This window comes from Delphinapterus leucas, chromosome 1 (genome assembly GCF_059928025.1).
Source record: "Delphinapterus leucas isolate spDelLeu-1000000601 "Yukka" chromosome 1, BTC_Dleu_Yukka2, whole genome shotgun sequence".
Lineage (NCBI taxonomy): Eukaryota > Metazoa > Chordata > Mammalia > Artiodactyla > Monodontidae > Delphinapterus > Delphinapterus leucas.
Window position 1 is genome coordinate 91,613,380 of NC_143129.1, and position 22,049 is coordinate 91,635,428.

The 22,049-nt window shown below is 37.4% G+C and overlaps 1 protein-coding gene across 2 annotated transcripts in view; it reads right to left on the reverse strand.

Moving 5' to 3' along the window:
- Positions 1-3,142: 3,142 nt before the first annotated feature.
- The window catches only part of CAPZA1 (capping actin protein of muscle Z-line subunit alpha 1), a 48,171-nt gene continuing 29,264 nt past the window's right edge, over positions 3,143-22,049 (reverse strand). For both annotated transcript variants that reach the window (XM_089917971.1, XM_022584065.3), the window contains 8 exons: positions 19,572-19,623; positions 18,313-18,376; positions 13,580-13,786; positions 11,609-11,688; positions 10,609-10,687; positions 8,103-8,174; positions 5,463-5,525; positions 3,143-4,761 (listed from right to left, as the gene is read on the reverse strand). In XM_089917971.1, coding sequence (XP_089774097.1) covers positions 4,621-4,761; positions 5,463-5,525; positions 8,103-8,174; positions 10,609-10,687; positions 11,609-11,688; positions 13,580-13,786; positions 18,313-18,376; positions 19,572-19,623 — 758 coding nt within the window. In that variant the 3' untranslated portion in view covers positions 3,143-4,620. The remainder of the gene's footprint in view (positions 4,762-5,462; positions 5,526-8,102; positions 8,175-10,608; positions 10,688-11,608; positions 11,689-13,579; positions 13,787-18,312; positions 18,377-19,571; positions 19,624-22,049) is intronic.

Sequence of the window (22,049 nt, forward strand, 5' to 3'; positions counted from 1 at the left end):
TATTCCTGAGTACATAACCTCCCCCTTCTCTAATTATGCCTGTCTCCTGGATGTTCACAAAACATACACAAATAGCTGTAGTATAGTAAAAACATGGGTGAAAATGTGATGTTATGTGGCTTGTTACAAGGGAACCTCTCTAAACCAGTTTCGTCTGGAAAAATCCACTTCCCTTGGAGTTGTAATCGTTATTTTCACATGTGACTGTCTAGACGGCTAGAATGGTCTTCCTTCCCACCTTTCACAAACCAGCTTAAGTCTCACTTTCCTGAAGCCTTCCCCAAATCCATCTGTACTTATAAGTATCTGACTTTAAAGTAGTAAGGTTGATTTTAGTTTGGGACTAAATAAGCACTGAAGGCAATCTGAAAGTTAACTCTGGCCAATGACATTACTGGAACAAACCTAGACCCTCTGAAGATAACCATACTTTGGAGAAGAATGTTAAAAGCCCTGTTTTTTTCAAAATTCACGTTACTGTATAGTTACTTGGATTCTACAATTCAGCATTTGAATTGTCTCTAACTTTATGTATTCCACTAAGACTACTCTAAGGCAACTAGAAACAGCCCTTAAACTGAGATGCTGAAATTGGTCAGTCTACCACAGACCAAAGGAATGGCTGTGGCAGGTACAGCTGAGCCTCGTTATTTGCAGATTTTGTATTTGCAAATTCACCTACTCACTAAAATTAGGAATCCCCCAATCAATATTTGCGGCACTTTTGTAGTCGTCTGTGGATGTGAAGAGTGGCAAAAAAAATTTGAGCTGCCCAATGTGTATGTTCCCAGCTGAAGTGGAACAAGGCCATGTCCTGCTTTCTTATTTCAGGCTCATATAATAAAAATCCTTTTCGTGGTCTATTTTGTGGTCACGTTTTTTGTTTTTGTTGATTTCACTGCTTAAAATGGTCCCCAAGCCTACGTAGTGCTGAAATGCTGCCTAGTATTCCTAAGGCTGTGATGTCCCTTAGAGAGAAAATTCCCATGTTAAGTTCCTATGATAGCATTAGCTGTCAGCGTGAGTTCACTGTTAATGAATAAAAATGAATATTAAATAAGGTGATTTAAATAAAAACATATAAACCAAGATTATGTATTGATCGGTTGACAAAAATGTTGTGACCAGATGCTTGCAGGAACCTAACTCTATCTCCTCTAGGAGCAATGTTTCAATATGTGCTAATTGAGTGTTTGCTGGCAACTTTACAGAACATAACCACAGGAAATGAGTCAACATACGTAAGAATACTTTGTGATACATTTGGTTTCTGCCCTCAGAGGGCTTAGATCTATACCCTGTTTCTTTTGTTTTGCTTTTGGCTGCACTGCACGGCTTGCGGAATCTTAGTTCCTGGAACAGGGAATGAACTCGTGCCCCCTGCAGTGGAAGCATGCAGTCCTAACAGCTGGACCAGCAGGGAATTCCCTACTCTGTTTTATACTCTGTTCAAGCGAGAATTTTAGTTAGCTCAGCTTATCTTATGGGACCAGCCAGTTTTGTTCTGTATTTACCAGTCTTACTTTCTTTCTTTGATTTCCCAAGTAGTAAGTAGCTTGGTAGTTCTGTTTAAATTATGAATTTATAAATTGGCATTCCGATTGTACCAGTCTTTTGTGAGTTTGGAGAAAATGTGCCAAGGTTTGCTAAGTATCTCATGAATCTAGATGCGTTCTAGATTATAAAAAAGAACAGGCACAGCTTCCCTGGTGGCACAGTAGTTAAGAATCCACCTGCCAGTGCAGGGGATACGGGTTCGAGCCCTGGTCCGTGAAGATCCCACATGCTGTGGAGCAACTGAGCCCGTGCGCCACAACTACTGAGCCTGTGCTCTAGAGCCCGCGAGCCACAACTACTGAAGGCCATGCACCCAGAGCCCATGCTCCAAAATGAGACAGGCCACCGCGATAAGCGGCCCACATGCCGCAACTAGAGAAAGCCCGCGTGCAGCAACGAAGACCCAACGCAGCCAAAAATAAATAAATAAATAAATTTATTAAAAAAAAAAAGAACAGGCACTAGAACTAGGCAACTAACAGAAGCACAACCATCCAGGCACAAATGAAGCAGTAATTTCAAAATTTCAGCAGTGTAATTTCAAAATTTCAGATATAGGAGTGAGGCCTCACAGAAAACTCCTCTCCCTCTGGCTGGGAAACTTTTGCCCTAGGATACCATAGGCTGCTTTCAGCAGTGTGGTAAAATAGACACAATTCAAGCAAATTCTCTGCTGAAGGAGGTTAAGGAAATCAGGAGGTCTGTGTAGGACTTGGCAAGGAGAGTTGACGTCCAGTTATATAAGAAACCAAGGGCTTTAGATGGCCAAGAGATTAAGAGTCTTTACAAAAGTCTGTATGGACTAAGGAAATCTATGGGGCAGGCTGATGGGGTTAGTAAGTTAAAGGCAAAGGCCAGAACGCTTGAACCTGTACTACAAGTACATAGTGTAGTACACCTAAATGTCCCTCAAAGGGGTGGGAATTTGAACTGGCCTTGAATGGAAGGTGAAGCACTGAAATGCCTCTGGTTCCATTTTGGGAAACAGGACAGAAGCCTTTCCCACATGTCTGTAAGCAAGTTAAACTCATATGGAAAGGAAGCAGCATTTAAAGTTGATGTGAAATATTACCCAAGTTCACAGTGCAGGGATTCTTTCACTTCTGCTTCCTACCTAGTAACTATAATTACTTGGGCCTTGTTTTCTGAGTGACAGGAAGAGAAGATAACTAGATTTTTCTTTTTGACAGAAATGGAAACCCCAAAACAAAGCCTTTGAAACACCAGGAGCCACTGAGTGTAAACCAGTATGATCCATAGAGAAATTGCTCAAACTTTAAAAAAGAAAAAAAGGGGGGTAGGACTTCTCTGGTGGTGCAGTGGTTAAGACTCCACGCTCCCCACTGTAGGGGGCATGGGTTCAATCCCTGGTCATGGAACTATGGTCCACATGGCATGGCTACCAAAAAAATAAAAAAAAAAGCTGTTCTTTGCAAGTCTTTGGATAGTCACTGAATTTATAGTAGTTGAAGGTAGAAACCAATTTCAGAAACCCTGAACATTCTCATCAAATAAGATCAGTTCCATATCTTACCTTGAGAACAAAGGCTGAAGAGACTGGCTCAAAAAGGAGAGACTCAGACAATTTAAGAACAAAACAGGTATATTTCTATTGGACTACCTGATACAGAGGATAGTGTGGTATGGATGGATAGTATGAATGACAAATAATACAAATATATTTTATTTGAAATAAACAAAAATGCTTACACAGCTCAATGGGTCACTTGGAAATAAACTCTTGCTTGACTGTATTACCAAGCAGAAACAAAGCTGAAACACAAACCCTTCTTTTGACATGTATTTGGAGGAAGACACTACTTGGTTTTTAAAAAACTGACCTTCCCTTAAGGCCTGGTCATAGAAGTGTAAACAATGTAAATGAATCCACCATTACCAGTTATATCATATCTATGTTACCTGTGTATTCTGAGATCACACCTTACCTGCCAATAAACTTGGGAAGGGTTGCTATATCACAGTTATATTTGAGTTGGCAGGCAGGACTGAGGAAGTAATTTGGAAAAAGTTTTACATCCTATTTAGAACAAATCACTAGTATTCCCTTCAATAACAGGTTACAATAGAAAGATAGTCTGAACGTTGTCCTTCTCACTTTGGTTCATTTTTAGTTTTTGTTTGAGATTAACATAGTTGTTTGATTCATTCGCTTATAGTACAATTCTGCCACAAAGTATTAAAGCACAAGATACCTATTATTCCTTCAACATCTGCATTTTTTCAAGTTTTATACTCTACTATATCCCTAGTATGTCAGCAGTTTTTGAATATTAAAAAAATAATAATAAGTGGGTAAAACGCTTCTAAAAATGCACATGTCTACAACTATAATGGTACTAGATGAGAAGGAAATAGTGATGGAAGGGAAGAAAGCAAACACGTTCATTTGTAGGGAATGTGGTTCAAGTCTTTGGATTTAGAAACAACTTCCCCAGAGAAGCTGGCCATAATGGAACTTCCAGAAAACTTCCTTTTCCTCCAAAAAGGGTCTGAAAAACCCCAATCCAAATGTTTGAAACTATAGTTATGAGATGCTATAAATGATGATCAAAGCAACTGGAGGGAGAAGGATGAATGTGTCTTCCATTCAGCTGTAGTTTGTAGCATAGCCTCTTTAGCTGTTGGTTGATCAGTAAAAACCACTGAAGTACCAGAAGTGCTTTGAAGGATTGGGTAGAAAAGTACTGAACATATTACCTGTCTATGTCAGTGATAGGGCTTCATGGCTAGGAAAATTTTCTAAACAGTAAAATGACTCCAGGATAGATACCTCTCTCCATCATTAAATGTGGCAGAATTGAAAAAAAAAAAAAAAAAAAAAGATTTACAAGTAGATATAGTGAAAACAGAAAATTACCAGGCAGAAAACACAAAAGAATCAAGACAATGCTATAGGTTCAACAGTATTCCATGAGGCTAGAAAACCTGTTAACTTTGAAAGCCCTAGCAAAATATCACTCTTGTTTATAAATCACTTATTTATCATATGACCACACATTGCATCCTTTCTTTCCATGTATCGAAGAATCCTACATTCAGCCTTTAAGCATTCTGCATTTCTTTGCCAATCTTGTAGCTGAGTATCTTGTTCCAGTCGATTTTGGTGCGGGTAACTGGAAGTTGCCGGCGCAAGGCCTTGAACGTGGTGTCTGACATTGTTTGATAGTTTTCACTAATTGCTGTCTGCAATAGATAATAGAAAATAAGTTGCTTGAACAGAAACCAGATATAGTCAAAGGACATGCTTGAGTCCCCTAAGGACATACAGGCTGTAAGATTTCTAGTGAGCATTTCTCCAATCTCTGAAGCAGGTTAAGAAGCCCACCTATATTATTTCTAAAACAAGGGCTATACAGGTATCCCCCGCTTTTCCTGCTTTATGTCACTTTGCTTTTACCAAAGCAAAAAGCAAAAACAGCGTTCAGCATTTGTTTTGCAGTGAGGCTGTTATAGGGGCAGGGTGCACCATGAGCAGTAACAGTGACCCCACCAAGCTCCTTCCTCAGGAATTACACTCAGCAGCTCAGCATCAAGCAAGCTGGAGCTGTGAACTGCATCTGTGAGCATCTGTGCTGTACCTCAATTATTTGTGCACCTGAAAGCAAGATGTGTTCTAAAGTAATTGCTTCTCTGCTTTATGCCATTTGGACTTAGGAAAGGTTTCACAGGAACGCTCTACTTTGGGATAGTAGGGGAAATCTGTAGTACCTTCCAATGCCAAAACCTTGACTGTAAGCAGAATGCAAGAAGGTCTGCAAAGTCTCACACTTACTAACACTGAGCAACATGTATATTTATGTTCAAAGGAGAGAGAAGTGTAACAAAATATGTTAAAAGCAAAATAAGGCATTAGACCTAGAAAAATCATTTTCAAATCATCTTACCTGATACTCATTTTCTGCATGCTCTATAATTTTAATAAACTCCTTAGCAGTTTGGACTTCATTCTAATAGAGAGAGGAAAAGGGGGAAATAAGAATTTTAAAAATTCTTAAGCAGTGAATATAATTCAGTAAGCAGTGAATAAAAAAAATACTAAAAAGTAAGTCCATCTAAACTAACATTTGTATAACAATTTAGTTTTTCAACCTTTCCCATTCACATTATCTTCTTTGATTCTCACAACCACCCTGTGAAATAGATGTTATTATTACCACCTCCATTTTGCAGATGAGAAAACAGAATCCTCTTAAGTGACTTGACCAAAATTATACAGCCTTTGAATGATAAAGATGGGATCCAAATCCAGGTCCTCATCAAAAAAACCCACATTTCTTTCCAATCTACTACAGTATGCCCAAAAGACATCATGATGTCTTGAAATTTTTATGCCTTGAAAATATCTCTGGTTTAAGATGATATAAACGATGCCCTCAGACATATCAGTCATATATTCTAAGCTCAGAGGCTCCTCTAAGCCAATCAATCACATTTTGCTTTACATGATTCGGGTACAAAATGAATTGAATCTCTCTCTTTCTTTCACAAGTAAAACAGAATTAAAGAGGGTGAGATTTAATGCCCAGGGCAGCATCCCAAGATCCTTTCAAAGAGTCAAAACGACTTTCTATTCATAATAATACTAAGACATAGTTAATTGCCTTTTCCACTCTCACTCTCATGTATGTACAGTGTAGTTTCATAGAAGCTATGTAATGTGTGATGACTTCATTACTTTTTTTCTTTTTTTTAAATAAATCTATTTGTTTATTTTTGGCTGCGTTGGGTCTTCATTGCTGTGCATGGGCTTTCTCTAGTTGTGGTGAGCAGGGGTACTCTGTTGTGGTGCGTCGGCTTCTCATTGCGGTGGCTTAGGCTCTAGGCACTTCGGCTTCAGTAGTTGTGGCTCGCGGGCTCCAGAGTGCAGGCTCAGTAGTTGTGGCGCATGGGCTTAGTTGCTCCAAGGCATGTGTGATCTTCCTGGACCAGGGCTCGAACCCGTGTCCCCTGCATTGGCAGGCAGATTCTTAACCACTGTGCCACCAGGGAAGTCTCGACTTCATTACTTTTTGAGGGCTAATGTGTGAAGCACATATGAGAATCCAGTTGTCTTTTATTAAGTCAGACATCACACACTTTGTGAAAATGTAAATCAATGACATTCTTTTCACTAATTTTTTTTTAACTTGGAAAATACAGCTGTTTGTTGTGAAAGTGAAGGTTAACAAGTAATGGGTTTGTTATTGTTATTTTTGCTTTGGATTTTTCTTTTTTGGCCATGCCACGTGGTGTGGGAACTTAATTCTCCAAAAAGGTATCAAACCCGCACCCCCTGCAGTGAAAGCACGGAGTCTTAACCACTGGACTGCCAGGGAGTCCCTGTTATTGTTATTTTTAAATTAATAAGTATTTTAAACATTTTTCGGTTTTAATTTCTACTAAGGTAGATAGATATAACACACATAAACAAAAGCTATTTGAGAGCGCTCAGTAACTTCTAGGAATATAAAGAAGTACTGTGAATGCACGAAAAATTATGTCCCTTCTTTCCAGGTATGGAACACAATACTGTTTGATTGAATATTCCTAAAAATGTTCGGTTTCTCTAATGATATGAATGTATGAATGATAACCCCTCTAAGGTTTAGTTTGGCAAACTTTCCTTCCTCCTGGTATTTATCAGTTGAAGATACTGCTGTTCTTTGAGCAAATCTCACAACTGAAAGAAAAAGAAGTTTAAATTCTCTAAAGCCATTATCACTATTCTCAAAGACTATGAACTAACATCAAGCAACCAACAAAACGGGCTGGTTACATACTAACAATTATAAGCTGCCCAAAACAAGGACCTACTGCTTAGCACAGGGAACTATACTCAGTATCTTAATAACCTATAATGGAAAAGAATCTAAAAAAAGAATATATATATACATACATATATATATATATATATATATATACACATATATATATGTGTAACTGAATCACTTTGCTGTATACCTGAAACTAACACAACATTGTAAATCAACTATATTTCAATAAAAATTTAAAAATATAAAAAAGTAGAATCTTTTATAAAGTGCTTAAAAAAAAAGTAAAGGCTGCCAAAATCAAAGTAGTGAAAACAACCTACATTTCTAGTGGCAGAATCAGTACTCAGGGGCCTCCATGGTGGTGCAGTGGTTAAGAATCTGCCTGCCAATGCAGGGGACACGGGTTCGAGCCCTGGCCCGGGAAGATTCCACATGCCGCGGAGCAACTAAGCCTGTGTGCTACAACTACTGAGCCTGTACTCTAGAACCTGCAAGCCACAACTGCTGAAGCCTGTGCACCTAGAGCTTGTGCTCTGCAACAAGAGAAGCCACTGCAAGGAGAAGCCCGCGCACCACAACACAGAGTAGCCCCCGCTCACCGCAACTAGAGAAAGCCCACGCAGCAACAAAGACCCAACGCAGCCAAAAATAAAATAAATAAATTTAAAAAAAAAAAAGAAAAAGAAAGAATCAGTACTCAGGATCAAAGCTAATTTTTTTAAAACAAAAACAAGATGAAAGTGAGACAGACATTAAATTTTCCACACTCACCGAAACAGTTACTGAGTCCTGTACATCTTTATGACTAACCAACTGAACATTGCCGTCTTCATAATAGTGAACCTGTGTGAGACAATGTTTGAGCAAGTTATGTAGGTCACATAGAAACTTACTGCTTAGAGCACAAATCCATGCCTTCAGCCATCCCCAAACTTATCAAGTCTGAGCAAATAATTAATATGACCAATGGTAATTTACAATGGTGGTTGAAATTCACAGAAGACTTAAATTTAAGAATTCTCTTTCCTTAGCAGGGAAAACTCATTATTAATTAATAAACAACATTTATTATGGGCTTGTTGCTTTCCAGACACTGTGCTACGCATTGTGAATACAAAGATCTTAAATAAGATTTCACACTTAAAAATATTAAAATAAAATCAATTAACATTAGTTTTTCTCTGTGAAAACCAAGAAATTTTTAATGGATCCTAATCCTTTACACATCTCTCCATATATACCATCATCGTTTTTGGTTAAGTAGATCTGACCAAGTGCAGGAAAAGCTTGATTGAGGGTTAAAGACAGGACTGAAAAATAAATATTCTATTGGTAAATCAGCCTACAAAAATAAGTAAGGCAAAAGCAGTCCTGAAAAAAAGTACGGCAAAGTGGGGTACTACAATTATGAGAACAATTAGCAAGAAGGAGGATTACCCAAGAGACAGACTAACCATTCAACTAGATGTAAGGCTCAGGAAGTATCAGCAATTTACAAGATAGGTTCAGTCACAGTCGCCAAAAGTAACAAAACCTTTCCTAGGTTTCATCTGCTAATAAAAATTTCAACATGACCATCATCAATGTAAATCCTCAGAAATTGTTGCCTTCCCAGAGCTATCCTTTTGCTTATAGAATAACCAAAGGTTTAAATATCTTAATGACATTTCCAAATAACTCTCACTCTGATTTTTAAAAGATATGTAAATGAAGTAAGCTTTCCCCCAAAGTGATCAGCCAGTCTGGGGTAAGTTATAAATGAGGTCTGGGTACTGGGCCCTGTTGTAAAAGTCTTATCAGAAACCTCTGTGATGTGCGCTCTTAATTTATAGGTTTGCCTTGGCAAAGCTGAAACACAAGTAACTTATTTCTTTCTAGGAGGAAAATAAATTTCCTTGCATAAATTTATAGTAAGCTGCCAGGTTAATACTGATGCCACAGTTACAAGAGGTCTAGAGCACAGGGCTACTCATAGACATAGTCAACAGGTATAGAACAATATATTTTCTTTGGTTGGGCTCCCCCAGAAGCCGACCCTGGGATAAAGATTTGTGAGATAAAGTTTATTTTGGAGGTAATCTCAGGAAGCACTAGTAAGGACTAAGGAAATGAGACAGAAAAGGCAAGGAAGTGTTCTAGGTGCATTAAGGAACACATTACAGCTGCGGGCACTGGACTCTGGAAGACTATGCAGAACATGCTTTAGAGTTGTCCCACCTGAGGGGTGAAGAAGCTGGCATATTTACCCACCAGCTTTTGAATGGCACTAAGGGCTGTGCCAGAGCTATGAATGTAATACTTCCAGTTTGCCTCATCTGAGTTGGGAATGCTCCTAAAGCTAGGAAAAGCTCCCAGGAAGAGAGGTGCAGCTACTTGTAGCAGGAAGTAATCAGTATGTACGAAAAAAGTGGTTACAGATGACATCTCCTATGTATATTTCGATTAAATTATACCATTTCAGAAGGCAACTCTTGCTAATTGTTATTAAAGTAAGACTTAACCACAATACAATAGAGGTAAAATTAGGTACTGATCTTCTTAGATATCATTAACTGTTTAATCTGACTTCAGAGTTAGTTGGGCTTAAGAATTAAATCACCATGAATTTTGAAAGTCAAACCTGTTAGGATATCAGAAGACTTCAATCCAGATAGGCATCAAATGAGTTAATAAGCTCCTTATTCACCTGCCTGTCTGTTCTGACACCAGCATTAGAAATCTACTCTGCTTGGTTTATCACACTTGGCCATTCTCTCTAGTTCCTCTGTTTTATTTACTTGGTTTAAAACCTCCTGTCATTACTGTAAAATAAATAAATAAAATAGAACAACAAGTCCATTCATGTAGCTTTCTTCAGAGCTAAGAGTTAACCTTAAGTATATGTATATGTACACATTTAAACGAGATACATAAAAGACTCTAAGTAAGTTCCAGTAGCTGCTATATAGTCACTTCTTAATAATTAGTTATTTTCTTCTTTCGTAGAACTGCTGCTTGATAATTCCTGGAAAAACCTTAGGTTATCTTTGAAAGAGAAAAATAACAAGCAAGCAGTACACTTCACATGACTATCCTTTATCAACCCAGAATAGCTCTGTTTAACTACAGTACTTCCCTAGGAAGGAGGCTTCAACTTCTATTTCTATTTACCATTGATCTCCTTTTGCATCTACATAGAGCTGTTCCTTATTTCTAATGTCAGAACAAATATCAACTTGCATGTTTGTTTTAAAGATGTGATGTTTTAACATGGCCTATTAACATATTGGGATCTTACCTGAATCTTAAGTACTCCAACCACCTGGGCTGTAGATGGTGTGATGGTGAACTTCCATTCTGATCTCCAACGACCATTCCTATTAAAACACACAACACTGTAGAATTAACAATAAGAAAGAGGTGATTTGCCAAAAAGAAACAAGTCATTTCCAGTTTGACAAATCCAGGGCTCTATCCACTCAAATGTAAGTTTGTATCCAACTGGCCTAATCATAAGCCTTTTCTAAGTTATTCTGACTTTCACCTTTCATTTTTTATCTTGGAGTAGAAAACCATGCCTGTTCTGCTCATGAGAGGCTTTTGCACAAACAAATGGATGGGCCACTGAGTTATGCAGTAACTCAAGTGTTATTAAACAAACTCAAGTAAAACTCACACTTCCCACTGGGTACTTTATTCATCACTTATTCTCACTCAATATAACAGTAATATTTGAAAGACAAATTATAAAATCTTAGAAGAAATCTAAATGATCACATCCAAATCCCTCATTCTGCAGTAGGGAACTGAAGCCTCTTAAGTCAGATAACTTATCGCAAGCTAGTTAGATTAAAAACCAAGTCTCGAGCTTCCCTGGTGGCACAATGGTTAAGAATCCACCTGCCAATGCAGGGCACACCGGTTCGAGCCCTGGTCCAGGAAGATCCCACATGCCTCGGAGCAACTAAGCCCGTGCACCACAACTACTGAGCCTGCGCTCTAGAGCCCGCGAGCCACAGCTACCGAGACTGCACACCACAACTACTGAAGTCCCCACGCCTACAGCCCGTGCTCCGCAACAAGAGAGACCACTGCAATGAGAAGCCCGTGTGCTACAACAAAGAGTAGCCCCGCTCGCCGCAACTACAGGAAGCCCGTGTGCAGCAACAAAAACCCAACACAGCCAAAAATAAATAAAATAAATTTATAAAAAATAAAAAAACAAGTCTCAACTGCTGGTTTGGTTTCTTTCCTATATAAATTAGATTAAAAAAAGAAGAGAATATTTACTTTCTTACCAGAAGTTTTTAGGCTGAAACTGGTGGCTTTCAATACATGCAATAATGGTCTGTTGCCCATCTATAGTTTTAGCATAAACCTATTGTTAAAAAAAAAAAAAGTTAGATTCTTGAAAACATATTTAAGCAACAAACACTATACAAAAGCAGTGTGCTAAATCATTGGGGGAGATGAAGAGTCAAACAGGGTAAGCTTACAACTCAAGAGAGTTCATGGAATATGAACACAAACCACATGTTAAGTTCTAGAGAAGAGAGTGGTACAATGAATACAGAAGGAAATACTGCTTTAGGTTTAGGGTACAAGAGAGGTACCAGTTGGAATGGGCCTTCCAAGACAGATGAGATTCTGGTAAGTAGAGACTGAGAATAAAGATGAGTAGGCAGTTCAGGGAGGAAACGGGGGTGCTGGTCCAGTGAATGACTCAATGGTAATTAGTTCTGTCAGGTTAGAGGGTGTGTGTGAAGTGGAACTGTGGAAGATAACATAGGATGGTAGATTTAGGCCATGTAGTAGTAGATGTAAGGTAAGAAGACTGGACTTTATTCTACAGGCAACGGACAGAAACCAAAACAACATGACCAGAACTATTATTTGGGGATAATAATCAATATTGGTGTACAGAGTAAAATGGGAGAAAAGTTGAAAGTTAGGCCACAGAATTAATCTAGGCAGTAAAATAGGGTAGTGTCAACGGGCATAAGGATGCAGAAGCACAGTCAAAAGTCTGGCAATATATTGCAAGTGAAGGGCAAGAGAAAGGAAGGGGCCAAAGTACTTGCATGCTTGGGTGACTAGAAAGACAGTGGTGTCATTAACAAATTAGAAAATTCAGATGGAAATGTCCAGCTAGGAGTTAGAAATACCAACTGTTGCTTAGTGTAGGATAGGTGAACAAAAATGTGATCACCAAGGAAAAGAAAAAAACAAAAGGCTTTACAGTCCACAAAATGTTTTTATATTTATTTTCCTTTTGCTCTAATAAATATAGTGAAACACACTGTTATTATCTATAGATGATAAAGGTGAAGTTCATAGAGCTTCTTGTCCAAGGTCATTCAGAAAGTGGTTAAGGTAGAACCCAAACCCATTGCTTTTCTGACACAATATTCTGTAACTTCCCCTACATTAAATAAACTATGAGTTTTTGAGAGAGAGAAATACAGCAACGGGGAATGCCTACATTTACAAAAGTAGGGGAGAGGTAAAGAAATAAGCAGAGACAGAGTAAGAATAATTAGAGGGTACTGACACAGCAGTCTAAGAAAAGATAATTTCTAGAAGTAGCTGGTTGGCCTCAGTGTGAAATGCCATACAAAAGTCAGGGACCAAGAAAAGGACACTGGGTCAGGCAATTCAGGAATCATTAGTAACCTCAGAGAGCAGTTTTTGTAGAGTAGGGACTGAAGCCAAAATTCATAGGGTTAAGAAGTGGATAAGTAATGAGGAGGGCACTAGTAGGAGCAGAATGCTCCATGGTTTGGTTGTATAGCAGAGAGAGAGATGAGGGAAGGGAGAAGTAGAGGAGAGGGAGGAGGGGCAAGGTGGAAGGAGAAGAGAAGTAACTTACAGGAATTACTATCTTAACTGAAGAAATGTCCTCCCTCACCCCATACCCAACCCACTTAAGGACAGGAGAAACAAAAATATTTCTAGGTAGGGCTTCCCTGGTGGCGCAGTGGTTGTGAGTCCGCCTGCCGATGCAGGGGACACGGGTTTGTGCCCCGGTCCGGGAGGATCCCACGTGCCGCGGAGCGGCTAAGCCCGTGAGCCATGGCCGCTGAACCTGCATGTCCGGAGCCTGTGCTCCGCAACGGGAGAGGCCACAACAGTGAGAGGCCCATGTACCGCAAAAAAAAAAAAAAGAAAAAAAAAAAAAGAAGATATGTTGTGGCTGGCCAAAGCCTCCAAATGATAAGGTAAATATAAGAAAAACAACACTCTAATAGTGAAGCAGGCAGATACTTAACAGTACAGAAGCCGTTGGAATAATGATCTTTCACATAGGCCCTTAAAGCACTGTCACAGGATTCTCTCCAAGACTTCAGACCTCCATCTACTTCCTCTGGCTGGGGGTCACTTGCTTCTTTCCGTAAGTGATCAAACTTAAAGGAAATTTTGTTTCTTGGATCTAAAAATCTGCTATTACCCAGGTCACCGTGTTCTGTAATTAAGACCTTCCAAAGAATAATTACAAAAATAAGTAACTCTGTAAAAAAAGACAGTTCTTCTTGTCACATTTTACAAAACAAACAAATACAATTCTGGAGATGATTAACTTTTCATTTAGTCAGATTTCTCTTTCATAATCGATTTTTCAATCAATTCACATTTTTATTTTTATAAAAATATTATGTTTTGGGGTAAGTCAACTCTAAACTGCAACATTTCCCCCATTCTAACAATACCCTTCATTTCTTGGTTTCTGTTTAATATACAACCTATGTACATACATATAACTGTAATAACTTATATGTACACTTTTGTATTCCTTTTTCACATATTTCATGAACTTTCCAGAGTCATTACACTTAGCATTTAAAATAGGTGATACAATAAATCACATGGTTCAAAAATGAAAAATACTATATAAAGTAAAATCTTTTTCTCACCTTTATCTCCCATTCACCAAATTCCCAACATATACCCCCTTTCCACACAAAGGTAACTGATTTTATTAATTTAGAGCAAGAATTATCTTTGGCAAGCTATGCATGAGGTGGCATTTGTTTCTGTAAATAAAGTTTTGTTGAACACAGCCCACTTGTTTGTTTTTGTATGGTCTATGGCTGCTTTCCTGCTACAATAGCAGAGCTGAGTAGTCAAGGCTGACTCTTTGTCCCAATATTTACTATCAGATAATATTTACTATCTGACCCTTTACAGAAAAAATTTGCCAATTTCCGATTTAGATTATTCTTTGTTTCTTTTAACAAATAGAATTTAATATTCTAATTCTCCACCCCTTTCTTTTACACAAAAACTAGAATACTATAGTGTACTTTTTCTTTCTTTTTAAATCTGACATATCTAGATGATCTTTCCATAGTAGTGCTTAGAGAACTTCCTTGTTTATTATAGCCATGTATGACTCTATTGTACAGGTGTACAAAAATTTATTCAACCAGTCCCCTATTAATGGATAGTTTGGGTAGTTTCTAATCTTTTGCTGTTATGAACAATACTGCAATGAATGTCCTTGTAAGTTCGTTATGTACAAATTACGTACATGTGCCAAGCACCCCTGTGGGATAAATTCCCTGAAGCAGGACAGTTGGGTCAAGGGTAAATGCATTCATCATTTTGATAGAGATCGACAAACTGCCATCACAGGATGTTGTACCAAGGTACAAGCCCATTTCTTTTCACCTTAAAAGAAAAGTCATTTATATTTCCACTTTGGTGAACTATGTGTACCTAACTTTTGCCCACTTTTCTACTGAGTCTTTGGTGTTTTTCTAGTTGAACTCCAGGGAGATTATCCTTTTGCATGTGTTTTGAGATCCACATATTTCCCCCTAACTTGCCATTTGTCTTTTGACACAGTTACCATTTAAAATTAACTATATATGATCTCATTATATGTATATCTCATTATACATACCATAGTATACTTAATCATTTCTGAATTGAAGGAGCTTTAAGCTAGTTACAGTTTCTACCATTGAAAGCCACTATAAGTTCTACCATAAATAAAGTCTTCTCTTCTCCTTAAAAAGAATTCTTTGGAAAGAATTCTTACTTTTGAGATTTCTGTCCTTATCATCAGACTATCTTTAAAAACCTTGTTTATAATGACAGTAGGAAAAATACATAAAACTATTTCCTTAGTCTTACCTTCATAAAGCTTTCTCATTATAATTTTGTAACTTCTGTAACTACAAGGTGAATATATTCACATTAAAATTTTAATTTGTACTTCCTTAATTACTATTAGTAGGTGATCTAACACTTTTCATGTTTGCTCTGTATTCTCCAATTGGGTACAGTTGGTTCATGTCTGTTGCTCATTTATCCACTGAACTCTTGGCATCACCCTTAGGTATTTGAATAACCTTTTTATTATGTTTGAGGTACATATTTTCTCCTTTTTAAATCTTATTTTTAAAATCTTTTTATTTTGCAGAAGTCACTTTCTTTGATAAACTTTTCTAATGTTTCATCATTATTCAAGTTATGAATCTCTTTCCATTTCCTACTAAATTTTTATGTTTAAAAAATAGTTGGGCTTCCTTGGTGGCGCAGTGGTTGAGAGTCCGCCTGCCGATGCAGGGGACACGGGTTCGTGCCCCGGTCCGGGAAGATCCCACATGCCGCGGAGTGGCTGGGCCCGTGAGCCATGGCCGCTGAGCCTGCGCGTCCGGAACCCGTACTCCGTAACGGCAGAGGCCACAGCAGTGAGAGGCCCGCGTACAGCAAAAAAAAAAATATATAGTTAACCTTTAAACTATACTTGGAATTAATCTAGGTATACAGTTGGCTTTGGAAATCAAAATTAGATCAAACATACATTTTATCAATTATTTCCTTTTCCCTTCTATTTTATGTTACTTAGTTTAAGGCTCTACTGTCATTGCTTTATGTCTTTATGTTTGCTAGCATTAGTCTTCCTTCATTGTTGTTCTTGATCAGAAAAATCCTGTATGGTCTATTACAATTGTCATTAGGAATTGTATGGAATCTATTTGAAAAAGCTTCACATATTATTTATATTTCTAAATCGGATAAACTTTCCATATTATTTATATTCCTTATTCAGAAATGTGGCATTTACATCTATTTAATTTTCCATTCATTTCTCTGATTAAAATGTGTGTGTGGGTGGGTATATATGAACTGTGTGACAGACTCTTGCTTGTTTCCTATCCAATATCCATTCTCTCCCTTTTCCTTACTAATAGAACCTCAAAGGTTTTCAAGAAGGCAATATGTCCAACTAAAGAGACAACACTTCTCAGCTAGGAATAATAAAGTGATATGCATTCTGGCAACAATTTATCAGTGGAAGGTGCTTCTGGAACAGCCAATAGCACCTCTTGCACCTTCCTCCTTCTTCCTTCCTGGAACATGCATTCAGTGCCCAGAGATGGATCAGCTATCTTGAGAACATGATAATGAAAACCATACATAAGGATGGCACAACAGAGAGCTAGAAGCAACTTGCGTCTCTGATGATATGGAACTGCCATAACATCCCAAAATATTACCTCTGGACTTCTTATGTGACAAAAATAGTCTCTATTTAGTTAACCCACTGTAGTTGATTTTCTATTATATGCAGTGATGGCATCTACTTTAATAACTCAAACATATTTCCATATTTTCCTTTTATGTCTAGGTAATGTGTTGTTGTTGTGGCTAAGAATGTGAACTCCTTTTGACGATATTTTTAAGCTGGCTACCGCATGTATATGGGAATGTTCTTATATCATATATCTGGACACAGACCTTATTATTTCAATAATTCTGCTGTATTAGTGAAGTATACAATATCAACTGTAAGCAATATTTATCATTTATTTTTCAGTTTTTTTTTGTCTTTTATACTTATAATTAATCTAGTTCCATTGAGAAAATAAAGATAAGCACAAATATAAACTAAAACAAGCAAAACATATTACGGTAATCCTGTAATCCCAACATAGGGAGTTAACATTTTGGTGTATATTTTCCCACATTTCCATTTCTATGCACATCTATATACTACTTTATTTCTGAGTCTAAAGATGCATACATTCCCCTCATGATTTAACATCTCATAAAATGGGATACATCTTAAACGTGACAGCATCTTAGGACTGTGTCATAGTTTAACTGACAGTGTTTTCTCTTTCTTAGTGGCATATAAAGTAAGATGTACCTTTCACAGAATTTAAGATGCAGATTCTAATATAGTATAACTGTTCCTTTAAATATCTATTTAAAAAATAAACTAGCATAATGCTACATATTGCTTTATGTTTTAGCTTAATATATCATAAACATATTCCCAGTTCAATATTTCTATCAGTTTTCAATGGTTACATAGGATTTTGGCCTACAGATATTTTATTTATTTATTTATTTTATTTAAAAAATTTTTTAACATCTTTATTGGAGTATAATTGCTTTATAGATATTTAATTTAACGTTGGACATTTAGATTGTTCCCAATTTTTCATTATCATAAACCTTGCTTCAAATAATCTTTTTACACATTTATATACTTATTTCCCTAGGATAAATTCTATGGACTTGTGGGTTCAAAGGGGATTCAGACTTTTAAAAGGCATTTGTTATTTGGTGCCATATTGCCTTTGAAGTGTACATTAATGAATTTGTAAAGCCCTTTCATATAATGTTAATAACTGTGGTAAAAATGGGAATATGTATTTGCTTTGTTCCTGTATTGGAACAGGAATTCTTGTTTTCCCATGAAATATAATGTCTCCTGTTATTCTTACCAAGGAGAATTAGAGACAGCTGGAAAACTTGTGTAAAACTCAATTCCTTTTACTTTTACTGTTCTTGTTAGGGACAGCTCTCTCTTCAAAGAAACTCCTAGTATTTTCAGAGGGAGGAAGAATTTCCTAATATGTAGAATACCTACAAAAGCTAAGAATACTAAGACATGAATTTATTCAGCATCTTATCTTCAGACATCTGTTTTATAGTATTTCTACTACTTTCCAGGCACACTCTATCTAATAGAAACAACTATTACCTGATCTTCATATCCTTCTATCTTCACAGGTGTGAACTGATCCATGTTATACTGGGCAAATGCACTGTTTTTTTTTTTTAAAGGGAGAAGAAGGAGAGAAAAGAATTATATATAAATAAATATAAAAGATAGTTCAGGGAATTCCCTGGCGTCCAGTGGTTAGGACTGCACACCTCCACTGCAGGGGGCACGGGTTCCATCCCTGGTTGGGGAACTACTATCCTATATGCCATGTGGCACAGCCAAAAGGAAAAAGAAAAAGGTAGTTCACAGAACAGTGAAAGAAAATGTATAATTGGGGTATCGTTCATTATGGCAATTATAGTGATGCTGTGCAAATTTTAGGTTTGTAGGATCTGGTCCCAAAATGAGTTCTGAAAAAGCAGTATGGACAGGGCAGAAGACTTTCCCAGGCAGCAATTCTTAAAACATTTTCTACAGTTAAAATCTAAACAAATTATGTATCACACCAAAATCTAAACAAATTATGTATCACCCAAATGCCTTAATAATAATTTGTTGCTCTGCATCAAAACCCTTGTTCCATCTCCCCACCCCACACTTGCCCAGTCATTATCCAATTCTGATTTCCTCTTTACAGAGGAACTCTGGGCCAGTTGGATAGACAGTAACTGAAAGACTACTTTGTATTGAAGAATAAACAACAGTAGTGATAAAGCCAGAGAACAGGGGTCCTAGAAAGCTAGATAGTATTTAGATTTGAAGAAGACAAGAAAACCAACCAACCAACCAACCACCAATCTAATGTTTTTGAGGACAAGGACAAAATGAAAATGATATTCTAGAAACATTAGTTAGCCTGACAGTGATAAGGAGCCAATGATTGGGTAGAATAATAATGCAATTATTCTATGGTTAACTCTATTAAGGTACGTTCTGAATATCTGCTATTTTTTTGCAATTTGAGAAACATTATCACTCCTCAATAGCAGCCTAATCTTTCTATAACTGGCAGTTATAAAAAAATTCAGCCCGAACTAAAAGAACTAAACCTGCTTAAACAGGGAAAATCTAGGCAAAAATAAAAATAAGACCATATAAAATAAACTTTAAGGAAGTAAACAACATTTTGGGGGAACATGTTTTCTCCAAGGGGAAAAAAAAAACACCTAAAATCGTTAAAAACCAACTGCTTTATTTTGAGGTATTTTAAACTTAGTTTTCAGGTACTAGTTTACTATCAACATAGTTTACCCAATATTAGAATAACAAGTAAGTGGACTTAGAAAGATACTTACTGTGCTGCCCCTTCCCTGAGGAGATTGTCATTATTAAGTAGTAGCCGGACATCTGAGGAGGAAAACAACATTAAAGATGTTAAAATTCAAATGTTCAGTAGAAGACAAACTTGGAGAAATTTTAGCGGATTTCTAGATTAGATTTTTAGAAAACCAGGCTTTGCGAGATTAGTCTTTGGATGTGCTGCATATGTAGAAATTCTAAAAATGTACACAAACAGATGCTAATGTTCACAGATTTACACAGAATTATTTGTGGTATAATAATCCAACAATAAATTCTCAAGGAATTTCATAGCAAATGAAAAACATGGTTTACAGAAGGTTACAGTTAGGACTATTTATTTGTATCTAAAGAATCCTTTTAAAATAGATTAAGAATTGTAGGCTTTTCTGTATCATCAGACCAAGAAAGCTGGGCACAATTCAGTCAGTGGCAGTGAAATTACTGAACATATTTTTCTTTAGAGAATCTAATGTGGGGCCTACAATCTTTTTAAAAAGCTGTATGTCAAGAGTCTAGTCACTTTTCTTTTGGAAGAGGTGTGTCCTTGTTACTAAGAAACTACCAAGCATTAACTCCAAGAGAGAAGGCTGATTATAAGCCAAAGGCAACTGACTCTTAGAGCTTCTGAAAGAAGGGGCTGGCATAGGCCAACGTGTAGCATGCCATTAAAAACCAGCCATCATGTCATAAGTAGCTTGCCAACTCAATCTAATGCTTTGGTATCAATTATTCTCATGATAATCCTATAAAGTACATTCAGTTGTCAGAAATACAACAATGTACTTCTAACTACAAAGACCACTAATTTTTGTTAAGTCAATGATTTATCTGAGCTAATCAGCTGGATAAAGTTCAAGTCGTAGGAGTATTTCTAAAAGCTCTTTGTTGAAAATTTACATTTGGTCAATATGGAAGAGAGACTAGGCGAAGAAAGGCTGCATTTGTTTTTCTTGGTGTTACTACTCAAATATCCAAAAAACAAGTCTATAAAGAAGAGTGTCTTGATTTACTTCTATTGTATTATTTCACTCCTTGTAAATCACATTTATATGTTCTCCTAGTTACTTTTGCTCTGCATCATTGATTTTACCAGTGGAAATTGTTCCACAATTTGTGGGGCTCTGAGCCAAGTGCAAATGAACATTACACAGTTCCTCTAACTAAGCAGGTAACCTTCTTTTTTTTAAAATTATTTTAAAAATTTTTATCGGAGGATGGTTCCTTTACAATGTTGTGTTAGCCTCCACTGCACAACAAAATGAGTCAGCCATACACATACAGATATCCTCTCCCTTTTGGACTTCCCTCCCATTTAGGTTACCACAGTACATTAGGTAGAGTTCCCTGTGCTACACAGTATGTTCCCATCAGTTGTCTATTTTATACGTAGTAACTATAATGTATATGTGTAAATCCCAGTCTCCCAATTCCTCCCTCCCCACCCCTTTCCCCCTTGGTATCCATACATTTCTTCTCTACGTCTATGCCTCTATTTCTGCTTTGCAAATAAGATCATCTATACCATTTCTCTAGATTCCACATATATGCATTAATATACAATATTTGGTTTTCTCTTCCTGACTTACTTCACTATGTATGACAGTCTCTAGATCCATCCACATCTCTACAAATGACCCAATTTCGCTCCTTTTTATGGCGAAGTAATATTCCATTGTATGTATGTACCACACCTTCTTTATCCATTCGTCTGTCGATGGGCATTTAGGTTGCTTCCATGACCTGGCTACTGTAAACAGGGCTGCAGTGAACAATGGGGTGCATGTGTCTTTTTGAATTATGGTTTTCTCTGGGTATATGCCCAGTAGTGGGATTGCTGGGTCATATGGTAATTCTATTTTTAGTTTTTTAAGGAACCTCCATACTGTTCTCCATAGTAGTGGCTGTATCAATTTACATTCCCACTAACAGTGCGAGCAGGTTCCTTTTCTCCACACCCTCTCCTGCATTTGTTGTTTGTAGATTTTCTGATGATGCCCGTTCTTACTGGTGTGAGGTGATACCTCATTGTAGTTTTTTTTGGCGGTACGCAGGCCTCTCGCTGTTGTGGCCTCTCCTGTTGCGCAGCACAAGCTCCGGATGCGCAGGCTCAGTGGCCATGGCTCACGGGCCCAGCCGCTCCGGGGCATGTGAGATCTTCCCAGATCGGGGCATGAACCCGTGTCCCCTGCATTGGTAGGCGGACTCTCAACCACTGCGCCACCAGGGAAGCCTCATTGTAGTTTCGATTTGCATTTCTCTAATAATTAGTGATGCTGAGCAGCTTTTCATGTGCTCTTTGGCCATCTGTATGTCTTCTTTGGAGAAATGTCTGTTTAGGTCTTCTGCCCATTTTTGGATTGGGTTGTTTGTTTTTTTTAATATTGAGCTGCATGAGCTGTTTATATATTTTGGAGATTAATCCTTTGTCCGTTGATTTGTTTGCAAATATTTTCTCCCATTCTGAGTGATGT